Here is a 14261-nt window from a genome sequence, read left to right as displayed (position 1 = left end):
CATCACTCCAGAGTCTGCTTAATCTTCCTGAAGGTCTTTTGCAGTTGAACGGGGGTTTGATTCACATGGTAGGAATTTGATAAGCAGCTTTCTCTGAAAGCTTTTCTTGGTTCTCCAGACTTCAACTTAACTGTCTCCACTGTACCTGTTAACCCCTTAAAACACCTATGGTCCACCGGCAGCCTGAAAGTGTCATTACAAACTTCTATTACCAAAGAATAGCCCCACCAGTTTGCACTGAGTAATACACCTTAGTGTAGACCTTAGGAGATCCTTTGTTCAGAGGGCCATCAGGCTCTTCAACTCTTCCCGGTGTGGCCGGAAAAGGGAGGAGGATGGATGAGGACTCTTCTGGTTAATCATAGGTTTAATCTGCACTATTTACACTTTACTGTACATCCTGTACATCTACACTACTGACACTTTACTCTACTTTAATACCAATATATGCACATATTTATTCAGTAGTGTCATCTGTCTGCTTCATTCCTTATTCTTTATAACTGCACTGCCTTTCATCTCTGGTTGGTTTTAAACAAACGCACACACACACATACACACACACACACACACACACATACATGTGTATATATGTGTATATATATATAAATATATATATACACACATTTATTCTATTTATTGTTATAATTATGATTATTGTATTGTATTACTGTGCTCTATTATATCCTTCGGGATCAATAAAGTGGCTATCTATCTGTCTGTCTATCCATCCATCCATCTATCTATATATCTAGTTATTTAATTTTTAGAGTGTTAGGCAGCTGCTTAGAGGAGCCCATGGCTCCTAATTGTTGGGACAGGGTTTGAGGAGACAGCCCTTCCTAATGATGACTGAACAAGACAGATCTTAAAGCTTATTAAATACATATTCACGTAATCGTTTCAGCCATTGTGTGGATTTCTTTCCTCAGACTTTTTTTTACAAAACCAGAGAAACCAGGCGTCACAAAGGGAGAATGAGATAGGGTCTGCATGATCTCTTTGTGACTGAATGTGTCAGCTTCTTTCTTGTTGTGAGCTTTTTGACAGCTTTTTTTCCCCACTATGCTTTGAAAGTAGGGTGGTCCTGCACCCAGTATGCAGCCTAAGAAAATAGTTCATTAATTTCAGAAGCAATATGAGGACATCCTATGTTTGCATCAATGCACATGTTCAGCAAACCATGCATCTTCAAACTGGTGATTTTAAAGGAGCTGGAACCAATGTAAGCATCTACTGGTGGACAAAGACATAATAACATGTAGCTCTTTTAGCATTCCTGATGATGTGTTTTTCAAGTATAGGGAATGAAGCCGTTAACTGTAAGGCTAAGTGTTATGTAGGTAAGTATTATGTTTGGAGGCACAATTTGCATTTGTAAGAGCAGAGTGTGTGTGTGTGTAATGGTGAGAGAGAAGGCACAGGGCCTGAAATAAACAGGTGAAGATTTATCCATCTTTCCCTTCTTCTCACCACCACCACTACAGAGCTCCCCGGGGGGTTCTGGCTTACACAGCTCACTGAATCAATCAATAGAGGAGGTAAAATCCTAGTGCTCCAATATTTTTGGATGACTTAGGAGGCACAAGGGCAGAAATCTCATCATTGTTCCAATGTACTATGCATTTCTGAGAAAGAGGGGGATTTCAAAACTACACACGATTTAAAAATAGGTCGGGATGACAAGGAATTAGATAAAATGACATAAAACGTTACTGCAGTAATCTGTATGTGTTGGACGTGGATGATGGCATTGGCCCTTTTTCATCTGAATGTGTGGAGTAAAGCTTGGCAGCAAAGGCTTAATGTGAAAGAAGGCTGGACAGGTCTAATACCTGACAAGCATGCAGTTCAGAATGCCAGGGGAAATGCTTACTGAATGTTATGGAGCGCCTGCAGTGAGATTTTAAAAAGCTGAATGATCTTAGCTCTCAGGAGAAGGAAAAGGAAAAGAGGGACAGAGGAAGAGATGCAAAGTCCAGCATAATACACACACACAGTGATTTTGATGGGAGGATGTCAAACAGATGAACACAGATGCCTCCTGGAAAAAAAGATGAAGCTCCATTGTGATAACTACTTGACTGAACCTTGGGCCTACTGTCGCGTTATTAAGACTTATTATTCAGTAGCCTCACTGTGAAGTCATCAGTATTTCCTATAAATGATTCATTATTCCTTTATAAAGCTGATATAACATGTATGTAGTTATGAGAGTGAGGAATTAAAGGGTAGAACATTGCACAGTTTCTTATGATTTGTGGTTTATGGCTAGTTTTCTTCATCCCCAGGTTCTTGGAGGTTCTGGGGGACACTGATTGTGAATATGAGTGTATTCAGTTTGACAGAATACTTTTTGTTCATCTTCTTAAACACTTCTTCCTGATCAGGGTCACAGAAGATCCGGAGCCAACCCGGAATAGAGCAAAAGGCAGGAAAACCCCCTGAACGGGCGCCAAATTAAAATCTTTTCACAATCTTAAAAGTTTCCTGTTTAATCTAAAATTAGCATTATCTTAATGCTAACACAACACTTGAGTCCATTAGTAGGGTTAGCAGAATTTAGCATTATGGTACAGGTTGGTTTTAGCCTTGATTTTGACAGAGTTTTGACTTATGGGGCCTGAACTGAAAGCCTAGCTTTAATATTCACAGTTCGTCATTGAATATAGCTGATCTCCTTTCCATCAAAATATGCCTGGATTGGCCACAAGCCTGATCCACTGAATTGGTTCGAGACATCCGTAGTTTAAAGGGTTAATCTGTCACTGCGTAATCATTTAGCGTTATTGTCTCTAACTTGCTGAATTGAGGTAGTCTTTCTACAATCCCTTTTCAGTCTGCTTTCCAATCCTTTTCTTCAAAGCCCAGCTTAAACTCTTCTTCTTAATGCTTTTAGTTTGGGATGATAAAAAGCAATGCATCAAACGGAGCTGATTCCAATGTGTACTTCATCTCCACATGAAGAAATGTATTATAACCCAATTTTGCATGTATTATGTGTAAATGTATTATAACACAAGTCTTTACTTTTTGACATAATAGGCTGTTCTTTATACTAGTACATCTAAAAAATAAAGGTCAAACAGAAATACATTATGTACAATACAGAAATACAGTCCAACTTCTGACAAATATGTACATTTCTACACCCAGTACAGTAGGTTCCTATTTAATCTCAGCCCAGGTATGATTGTGGTTGTGTATGCTGAACTAGAGTGAAAGATATTTATGATGTTGGAAGAGAAATGTATACTTTTATAAATTACACAGGATTTATAGAGTTTGAATAGAAATGTATACATGTTATAAATTATACTGTTTGAATATAAATTTATTGTTTTATAAATATACAGTATTTATACAGTTTGAACAGAAATGTTTACTGTTATGCATTATACAGGATTTAGACCATTTGAAAATGAAATGTATACTGTTATAAGTTATATGGTATTTCTACAGTTTTAATAATAATTTATACTGCTATAAATGATACAGGATTTATACAGTTCAGAAATATTTGATTAATTTGAGATTTAAAAATATGCTAGCATTATGTATGTGTAAGGAATGTGAAATATATAACCGTTTATACCAGTATATATCTTATATATATATATATATATATATATATCACAAAAATTATCTTTTTAACAATATCTTTTTTGAGCTGCACTAGTATTGTGTTAAAATATTGTGTGTCATGATGGACAGAACAATAGAAATGAGTCTTTTTACACTGTCTATTGAAGGTGAAACAGGTTTTTTTCTTCTTCTGTTTCTGAGAGACTCTTTTTGCATGACAGCGAAGATATATAAATTGACAAGAACTGTAAAAACACATGTCTCTGTGTGTGTGTGTCTGTGTCTGCAAATGAGAGAGAACCAGCAGCAGGGAAGAAACAGCATGGGCTGGGCTCAGTGTCGTTAGCATCCACATGACGGCCACACACACACACTGACACTGACACACACTCACACAGTGAATTGTGGGTATGCCAAACAGAGGACACTGTGTCCTCTAATGTTATGGGTGATGGTAGACTGTTCATACATCTCACACACACACACACACACACACACACACACACACACACATGGACACACATATCACCTCTTTTCTGCATTGGATGATTTGTTAAGAGTGCTGATGTCAGCTCTCCACCTCTTTCTCCACCTCCTTCTCTGCTGTCCTCCTTTACAAAGCCCTCATTCAACATTAATGCCAGTCTCAGCGTCAAACACACAGAGCATCTCTCCTGCTACTGTAGTAACACTCACTAATGGTTATGTAATGTAAAGAAAGTGATCTGTAAAGGCCTAACGCTTATATTTGTCATTGCTCCCTCCTTACTCTTTTGCATTCTGTGCATCTCTCACTTCTTTTTTTTTTTGCATCTCTCCATCTGTTACGCAACACAGGCTTCCAAAATGTATGCAGTATTGACCATGCAGGAGTGCGAGTGAGACAAATGAAAGAGTGTCATTCTTCTATCCTCATCAGTTTCAGTCTATTTCTGTCTTACTATGTCATGCATAAATGACAGACCGTGTGTTAAGTCTTTTTTAACCTCTAAACTGCAAAGCTTATTCAGCTACTACAGCATTTCTTCAGTAACTGCTGTACATTATTGTATTGAGATAGAACACAGTACTACAGTGAATTATTAAGTAACCACAGTAAATGTTTTCGCAACTGCAACCAATTTATGTACTACTGTAAATTATTCGGTAACTACTGTACAGTTATTCAGGCACTGTTGTTAATTATTCATAACTATACCGTAAATCATTCAGTAACTACTCTAATGGCTCTCCAGCTCTGATACAAAACAGTTAACAGACACCTGCGCTAACCAACATCACACTGGGAGTGATGGGAGGAAGTGCCCCCCTGAGTGAGCAAGGCCAATTGTGCCCTCTCGGACTCTGGCTGCTAATGGCAAGCGGCATGACCTGGGATTTGAACCAGCGGATCATAGTGCCAGCACCTTAGCTCCTTAGTCTCTTCAAGAGAGTAGAATTGGGTAAGGGACAGCAGGGACATGTCCCTATCAATATCCAGCTAATACTGAACTGTCACTAGCTATGATTTTAATAAAAAAAAATTCAAATACAGGTAAAAAAACACGGAAGGTTTCCGAGCTGTCATGCACACTGCGCCTGACCTCCTGCACAGCTGCAGAAACGCTGTGTTGGATTTGCTGTGCGCTACTATAGAAAATATGTTGGAAATCAGCTAATAGATTGGTTTCAAAGCTGCATTGCACAACTCCGGTGTACTAAAACAGTGTTATGAATATTGAACGTTCTTAATTATTAAACGTTCAATTGACAGTGGCATAAAATGCTCCTAAAATGCCAAAAATATCGTTTATCGCAATTATTTCTGGTTTATAACTTAATTATATCAAGTTTTAAACAGGCCCATGTTGTCTGACTGTTCATATGGCATGCCAGTGAATTCAGTATAGATATAAAATCTAAAAGTCAATCCCTGAATCAGAAACTACAGAGAGCTAACTGTGAGGCTGTTGGTTAACAGAATCACAATAGTATACCCTGTTAAAACACTGTATAAGATCCTTGAGGAATTTTGGAGGTTCTTCAATTTGAAACTGTGGAGGAAGCTCCTAAGGTGTTCCGAGAAACCTTCAAGAAAAATGTTCCTTGAAGGTTCCTTTAATCCTCCCTTTAGGAGTGTGTTGGTTATCTATAAATAAAGGCTCTTTCTGCACTCAGATGTGCCACAAGCAAAAAGTCTCATCTTCCAGGGGGACCCTTGTGGACCACTTTAATGTCCAAATCAAATCTACACCCTTGCATACAGTATAAATCAGCTATACATTTACTATGTCAGTGAATATATAATTATGTAATTAGGGTTGAATAGTGTGTGGAAATGACAGTAATAACCCAGACCCCTAGATGTGCAAAGGAAAGAGCATGGGTGTGTGTGTGTGTCTGTGTGTGTGTAAGTATACGGCAGTTTCCCTGTAGAAGGTTAATGAACAGTGTTTTATTCCTGTCTCAGTGTCTATACGCTTGTGGACATCTGGCCTTGCTATGAATATTCATGTGTCGGACACATTTATCAGAAGACATTGATGGCCGTGCTAAATTTAACACTGCGGAGGAAAACAGCGCTGGAGAGGGAGGGGAGAAATAGACAGGAGAGACTGATGGCGAGAGGGAAAATAAAGCATGAGTGAGGAAAAGTTTGTGTGAGAGAGTGTGTGTGTGTGTGTGTGTATGAAAAATCGCCTCGCTCTGAACACCTGCCTCATTTTGCCTCTCGGAGAGCAGAGCTTTCCTAAAATGAAAGAAGCTGGAGACGACCTGAGGTAACCCTGAAGCTGTATCTAAAATTCAGCAGCCAGACACCTCCTGGCAACAGGGTGTGTGTATGTGTGTCTCAAAGACAGAGTGAGAGAGAGAGAGAGAGAGAGAGAGAGAGAGAGAGAGAGAGAGAGAGAAAGAGATAGAGAGTGTCATAGAGACAGAGATATACAAAGACAGGAAGTGAGACAGACAGAGAGTAAGACTGTATGAAAGAGAGAGACATAGAGAGAGAGATGCAGAGAGAGACAGAGAGATATAGGAAGACAGAGAGTGAGACTGTGTGAGAGAGAGACAGAGAGGTATATGAAGACAGAGAGTGAGACTGTGTGAGAGAGAGACCGATAGAGACAGAGAGGTATATGAAGACAGAGAGTGAGACTGTGTGAGAGAGAGACAGAGAGATATAGGAAGACAGAGAGTGAGACTGTGTGAGAGAGAGACAGAGAGAGACAGAGAGATATAGGAAGACAGAGAGTGAGACTGTGTGAGAGAGACGGAGAGAGACAGAGAGGTATAGGAAGACAGAGTGAGACTGTGTGAGAGAGAGACGGAGAGAGACAGAGAGGTATAGGAAGACAGAGAGTGAGACTGTGTGAGAGAGACAGAGAGGTATATGAAGACAGAGAGTGAGACTGTGTGAGAGAGACAGAGAGAGACAGAGAAGACAGAGACTGTAGGAAGACAGAGAGTGAGACTGTGAGAGAGACAGAGAGGTATATGAAGACAGAGAGTGAGACTGTGTGAGAGAGAGACAGAGAGAGACAGAGAGGTATAGGAAGACAGAGAGTGAGACTGTGTGAGAGAGACGGAGAGAGACAGAGAGGTATATGAAGACAGAGAGTGAAACTGTGTGAGAGAGAGAGACAGAGAGGTATATGAAGACAGAGAGTGAGACTGTGTGAGAGAGACAGAGAGGTATATGAAGACAGAGAGTGAGACTGTGTGAGAGAGAGACAGAGAGGTATAGGAAGACAGAGAGTGAAACTGTGTGAGAGAGAGACAGAGAGGTATATGAAGACAGAGAGTGAGACTGTGTGAGAGAGACAGAGAGGTATATGAAGACAGAGAGTGAGACTGAGAGAGAGACAGAGAGAGACAGAGAGGTATATGAAGACAGAGAGTGAGACTGTGAGAGAGAGACAGAGAGAGACAGAGAGGTATAGGAAGACAGAGAGTGAGACTGTGTGAGAGAGAGACAGAAAAAATATACCATGAGACAAACAGAGAGAGTAAGATTGAGAGAGAGAGACAGAAGGATAGAGTAAGACAGACAGAGAGAGTAAGATTGAGAGAGAGAGAGAGACAGAAGAATAGAGTAAGGCAGACAGCGAGAATAGGACTGTGAGAGAGAGAGACAGAGAGGGATAGAAAGACAGAGTGTGAGACTGTGTGTGTGTGTGTGTGTGTGTGAGAGAGAGAGAGAGAGATAAAGAGAGACAATAAGACAGAGAATGAGACAGAGACACAGAGAGAGTAAGACATATAAAAAGACAGAGGGAGAGAGACAGAGACAAGAAGAAATAGACAGACAGAAAGACAAAGAGAGTGAAAAGAAAGGAGACGAGGGAGACAGAGTGTGAGATAGACCCAGGGAGAGAGAGAGAGAGAGAGAGAGAGAGATTGAATGCGTGGGTGATGGGATTTGTGTGGCTGTCTGTGTGTGAAAAAGTAAAGCGAGTGAAATAAAGATGAAGCGACAGGGCATCACTACTCATGTAGAACACACTGCCATTGTAGTTATAGGTCTTTACAAGTTAGCACACACACACACACACACACACAGGCTATTTTTACAGCACCACTATCATAACCACAGACAGGGCTAATCCATTACAGCTTATCTGAACCCAACTTATCTATTTTAATTACAGAGAGAGAGAGAGAGAGAGAGAGAGAGAGAGAATGAGTGAGAGAGTGTAACTTTATGTAACTTTATATCAGTCATGTCCCTTGACCTCACACAGGACATTAACACAGACTCAAACACACCAATGCACCCATCTGAAACTCACACAGAACAGACAGTCCCAGAATCTCCTCGGCGATACAGTCAGAGAATTAGTGACAGCATATATGGTGCACAGGTTTCCAACCCCAAAAACACTGTACCACCTGTTAAGCACGGTGGTGGTAGCGACACACCTTAAGGGTGTTTGGCTGCCAGTGGAGCTGGTATACTGCACTTTGCAAAGTGGGTGGAATAATGAATAAAGAGGACTGCCGCAGAATTCTTCAGGCTAGACGGTTGAAACTTGGGTGCAATTGGGTGTTCCAACAGGACAATGACCCCAAACACACATCAAATGTGGTTCTGGAATGAATACGACCGGCTAACGCTAACGTTCCCAGGCCCAGACAAGTCCTGACCTCAACCCTATTGAAAATGTGCGGACTGTTTTCAGCCTTCCTCAGAAATCCTCAGAGGGCCTCAGCACAGCTAACAGGAGGGCAGTTAGCATGTCTGAAAGGGAAGTCTCTCCAACACAGACGAAAGCCTAGTCTGTCTTGGCCGAAGCCCATCGTGCAAAAGTTCACAACATTTGTGTGACCCTGCACGTCTGCCGCAGCGGGCTGTTTACCACTGTACGGAGCTCAGCGGTGAACACGTTCAGTATGAAAAGCAGCGGCGTTCAGGCGACGGAGGGTATCACAGTCAGATCCGCTAGAAATCTGCCTGTGAGGTGTTTAGCAGAGCAGAGAAGAAGCCGAGCGTTTCTTCATGTTTACCCCACACCATGTCTCTGAGTGGACGGACTATAGACTAGCACTTACTGAGCTTCATTCTGGAGGAGAAAAAATTGGTCAGGTTGAATTTCTCCCACTCAGTCCATTTATACATTAGCAACATTAGAGAGCGACCTGAACACCACAACTAGCAAAGAGACACTTACACTCTTACGTCTACATTAAACTTCTCCGCAAGACCCGGCGCTAAGGGGTCTGTTTCTCAAGGTTTTTAACCAAACCTGGCTGAGAACAATTTGAGTGAATGTTGAGTACATTAGCGTTGATCTTCGAGGAGTGGAAACTCTGGTAAGTGTGTTTGGTTGAATTATGGGTCTATCTAGGAAAGGGCAGTGGCCTCAGCCATGGCTAACAACACGGTAGCTGTTTAACGCTACTATTTACACTTCCACATTCATAAACGCACAAGTGTGATAATGATCCATATGCTAATATAGTGCGTGACTGTCAGCCATCTATCACAGGCTAACAAAATTCTGTTTTTTTTTGTTGAGGTTTTTAGATTTTACTTTGAGTTAAAGTTGTGCCCCAGTCACGGCTCAAGCTTTAGCCAGTCAGTTTTAGCCTTTTCGCTTTAGTTCTCTAGTTCTTCGGGTTGTCGGAGCCATGTTGGCCCTGTGATTGGTCAGGAGTATGCAGATGTTGAGAGGAGAGCAATACTGGTGAAACACAGCAGACCTTTGTTAGACTCTGGGAAGATATTCATAAGACATACTGTGAGTATTTACACTGGGGGCCCTGAGGAGCCAGAGTCACTTCATTAGAAAGAAAGCTCAGACCTAGGTTCCCAAGGGCTTTCTGCCCCAGAAAAAGTCCAAGAAAACAGTCCACTATTCAAGATCTGTGTATATGAACGTCTGACCACTTAAACAGAATACAAACCTATGCTGTTTAGGCTTTGTTAGACAACATTCTTTACATATGAAATAAACATGTGATGGAATTACATTAAAATTGACCTCAGAATTCTAGGGATAATAAGCTGATGCCCTACTATCTGAAGTGCAGCGGTAAATACTGTTCCAGAAAAACGAACAAACTGCCCCAAAGTCACTGTTCTTCACTTTGCCTCTCAGGTCACACTCTTCGCTCTCTGAGGCCAGTTAGGAAATCATGACTGACACATTTGGGATAGATAAAGAAAGTGAGCTTTCCTGTCCGGAGCACTTTTGGGACTCCAATTTCAGATCATTCCCTCCTTGCTCCGTCCTTGCATGGACACTTCTGGCCTCCTCCGTCACAGGGACACTTGCTCGTTCATTGTTTCTTCCAAAATCAAGGGTATTCACTGAGTTTACCCTGCTTTTGTTGGAGTAACTGTCTCTACAGTCCAGGGAAGGCTTTCTACTGCTGTGAGGATTTGATTGCATTCAGCGACAAGTATGTTAATGAGGTCATAATGTTGGATAATCACCACCTCACCTCATCCCCAACTCATCCCAGAAGTACTAGATGGAGCACCATCCATCATTCCAGAGAACACAGTTCCACTGCTGCACAGTTCAGAGCTGGCAGGCTTTATACCCCTCTAGCTCACCCCTGGCATTAGGCATGGTGCCAATAGGTTCCTATTTATCTGCTCCAGAGAGTCCTATTCTATTGGCAGTACTTCTCTACACGGACTAGATAAGCTGAGTGTGTGCATTGGCACGCATATCTGTGTCAGCAGTGGGTGCAACTTAGCTGAATGCATTCATTAGACATGTTGTCTACAAACATTTGGACATATAGTGTAGATGGAAAAATACTGGTGATGGAGAAATGCATGTGAGTCAATGCAGATCCTTCAGTCTAGCACGTCAGCTTGTGCCGAGGGTTTCCAGGGGTTTATTATGGGATTTTGAACACATGTTTTGTCAAAAATGTGAGCTTCGTTTTCTCTCGTTTGATTGGTGTGCAGTGATGTTACCCGGTCATCAGCGAGAGGCAGACAGACAATGGATTCTAATAAACACAGCTCATGGTGTTTAACTGAATGGGATGACTGAAGCCATTGAGTTCAATGGGTTGGCTGCTCAGAATGGTGGTTGGCAGGCACTGTGGTGCTAACTGGCTCCTTGTTTCCTTCATGATGTGCTGGTGTTGTTTACATGGCTAAGCTGAGTTATTGATTGTGTTACTTTTAAATTGCATTTTCATTTCATGCCATGTTTCATGAGCAGTCCAATTGTCCTGTAGCTTCAGCTTCCTGTGTGTAGGCAGGCCAGTACATTTGGTTGCCATGTATTCAGATTAATTCGTTTATTTACAGTAGCCGGATGTGCTGCTCTTCTGTCCATTTAGATTTGTCTTTCTTGATTTGCATATGTTGAGGTACAGGTTTTCTACAGTCTCTTGGAGGAGAGCTTGGGGTGACTCTTTCTAGTGGTTTTCTTCTGTTTGCAGTTGCATGTGACAGTTGGTCTTATCTCTGATCATTTGCTTTCCTTTTGCAGACATTTATCTCCCATAGAGAAGCTCTAGGCTTAGGTATACGGTATGGCCTGTGAACTCTTCCTTTAAGATGGTGTTAATGAAGCATATGATAAACAGCAAACTGAAACTGAATATACATCAAAAGCTCATTTCACAAATTAGGGAACAAGAAAATGAATACTGATCCGGCAGTGCATATTAATTTATCATTAACACACAAATGGACCTTCCTGTGCAGCAACTAGTTCACGGGGCAGTGGTGGCTCAGCGGTTAGAGCTCCGGGCTATTGATGACAGCATTGTGGGTTCGATACCCGGGCTCGGCAAGCTGTCACTGTTGGGCCCTTCAGCAAGGCCCTTTATTCTCCTTGCTCCCTGGGCACTGCAGTAATGGCTGTTCACTGGTGTGTATGTGTGTGTTCACTGCACGGATGGGATAAAAGTGGAAGCCAAATATGGTCGTCTTGTCATGTTTCTTTTACACAACTGATCATTTTAATAAATTGAGAGGAAAGACAACCCTGTTACTTACTTTTTCAAGTACAGCCATGTGAAAAAAATTAATACATCACTTTACAAATTATGCAAAACATTCCAGTAAATCCAGCAAGTAATGGTTCAAAGAAATGGGCCAAGCCCCAATCTTAATCCTGCAGAAATGTTGTGATGTGATCTGAGGCCGGGCTATACAAGAAACCCCTCAAACATCACACAGCTGAAAGAATTCTGCATGGGAGAGTGGGGAAAACTCTCTCACAGTCATTGTCAGAGACCGGTAGATAGTGTTTAAAACATATGGGGATTGGCACAGCTACACATCATGCTGGGCAACCCACCAGCACAGGCTCTAGATCTGTGGTTGCTTTACTTTTGAGAGATTTTGTGCTGTTCATGTTTTCTACAGTCATTGGTTAGTACACTCTAAGCTAGACTGGAGTGATGTTATGCCTTTCCAGAATGGCATTTGAAATACTCTGCAGTAATGTACATAAAAGGTTGAGGAGCTCTGAGATCAATATCTGAAGTCTGAGCAATCAGAGCAGCTTCTATAAGAAAAGCAGATGTGTGTTTGCTGTGAAACAATAATGTTAATTTTATCTTTAAAGCAACATTATGTAGCAATTAACCTTAAAATACCAGTTTCAGAATCACTGACTTAAGTAACAGTGAGAACAGCGTCTCTGTCATTCCCACTCTGGGCCGGAACACTGCTACTGCGCTATGTAACTGAGTAACGCTGCATAACCAATCTCATATTTGTCAAAAAAAAAAAAAAGGAGTGTTACTTTACAGCGTCAGTCCACATGCACATGTATCTCTCAGCTTCTCAACAGATGCACGTTTATATCTGTCCACAAGGGGGATCTCATAGCGTGATTTGTATTTACAGCAGTGGTGTAAATATGCCAAAATGACAATTCTCACATATTACTGCTTTAATGGACCTTTTTACGTAGCATTTTTGTGTATTTTATAGAATCTGGTATGGACAACAAACAACAAATTATGGCAAAAGACCTTCTAAAGACATCCTAGCTTAAACAAGGACCTTATCATCAAACCAGCCACTACTCTGCATTCAGACCAACGTCTGCAGAAGCTGTTCAACTGTCAACAGAGAGATTAATTAATCTCCAAAAGGCATGAAGTTTAGAGTTTGAGAGTGTAAATGTGGCGCAGTATCACACCTGACCTGTATGATAATAGCCTTGAATAGTAAAGATTTTTTTTTACCACAGAAAAGAAGTCAGGCTGACAATCAGACACGGAAAGATAGTCACAGACACACAGACATGTGCCTAGATATGGAGACAGAGGAAGACGGAACGTGCCTGTCCACACACAGATACAGTAAAGACAGGTGTTTAGTCAGACAGGTGAATGAAAGTGGACCTTGGCCTTCTCTAGCTGTGCCTGGGCCTGTCTCTCAGCCTCTCTGCGCAGAGCCTCTTTATCCTCCTCCAGAGACACATCCGAGTCAGACGGTCGACTGGTGTATGAGTCTGCCGAACCCTATGGAGAGAGCAGAGGGACAGGAATAAGCAGACCGTAAACAGTACAGTGCAAGGTGAAACTATTTATGTAACATGGTGCAAAAAAACACATTACGAAGACTGAAATCTGTGCATGGTTACGCCTTCTTACTACCCATTAAAACACAATGGTGAACCACTGATGAGACATGGTTTGTTGGATCCTTTTTTTATTGCTTTGATTCATCAAAACACCCACAGAAACTCATTTGGAACATCTGAGAGTGGTCAGAAGGCTCACAGAACAAAGTATTGCTCATTAGCAAATTGCAGATTTCTGAAGTACTTGTACTGTAGAGGTACATAATATTGCAATGATGACCGCCAAAGGAGATACACTGGCATGCAACCCCCTGAGCAAAATCTGCTAGCGTGAATAGTCAAGTTAGAAGACGAAGACCTGATCTCTAAAAAGACACTCTAAGAGATCTCAGCTCTCAGATCATTTTGCCCAAGGTCTCAGACCTTAATTAGCTTGGTAGCTAAGACAACTGTTTATGGTTTATTTACAGTCATCATAAAATTTCAAGCTTTAAAATACTCTGAGTCCTCAAACCTTGTCCCAACATCAGCAGCCATAGGCTACTGATTGCGGCTCCCTAATGGCAGGTTCACACTACACAATTTTAGCCCCGTTTGTTGAGTCGACGACTGGTTTTGGAGACCACAGACAAAAGATGGAGTCGCTCTGCACTGGCTCTGACGCCATGTGTAAACTGCTGAAAG

General features: G+C 41.5%; 1 protein-coding gene across 7 annotated transcripts in view; it reads right to left on the bottom strand.

The window, feature by feature from the left end:
- LOC140562414 (voltage-dependent L-type calcium channel subunit beta-2-like) overlaps positions 1 to 14261 on the bottom strand; it is a 109179-nt gene that overhangs the window by 24982 nt on the left and 69936 nt on the right. For all 7 annotated transcript variants that reach the window (XM_072688045.1, XM_072688044.1, XM_072688040.1 and 4 more), the window contains one exon: positions 13396 to 13515. In XM_072688045.1, the coding sequence (XP_072544146.1) occupies positions 13396 to 13515 (120 nt within the window). The remainder of the gene's footprint in view (positions 1 to 13395; positions 13516 to 14261) is intronic.

Source organism: Salminus brasiliensis, chromosome 9 (assembly GCF_030463535.1).
Source record: "Salminus brasiliensis chromosome 9, fSalBra1.hap2, whole genome shotgun sequence".
Taxonomy (NCBI): Eukaryota; Metazoa; Chordata; class Actinopteri; order Characiformes; family Bryconidae; genus Salminus; species Salminus brasiliensis.
Note: the sequence above shows the minus strand (reverse complement) of the source record. Positions and strands in the feature narration are given on the sequence as shown.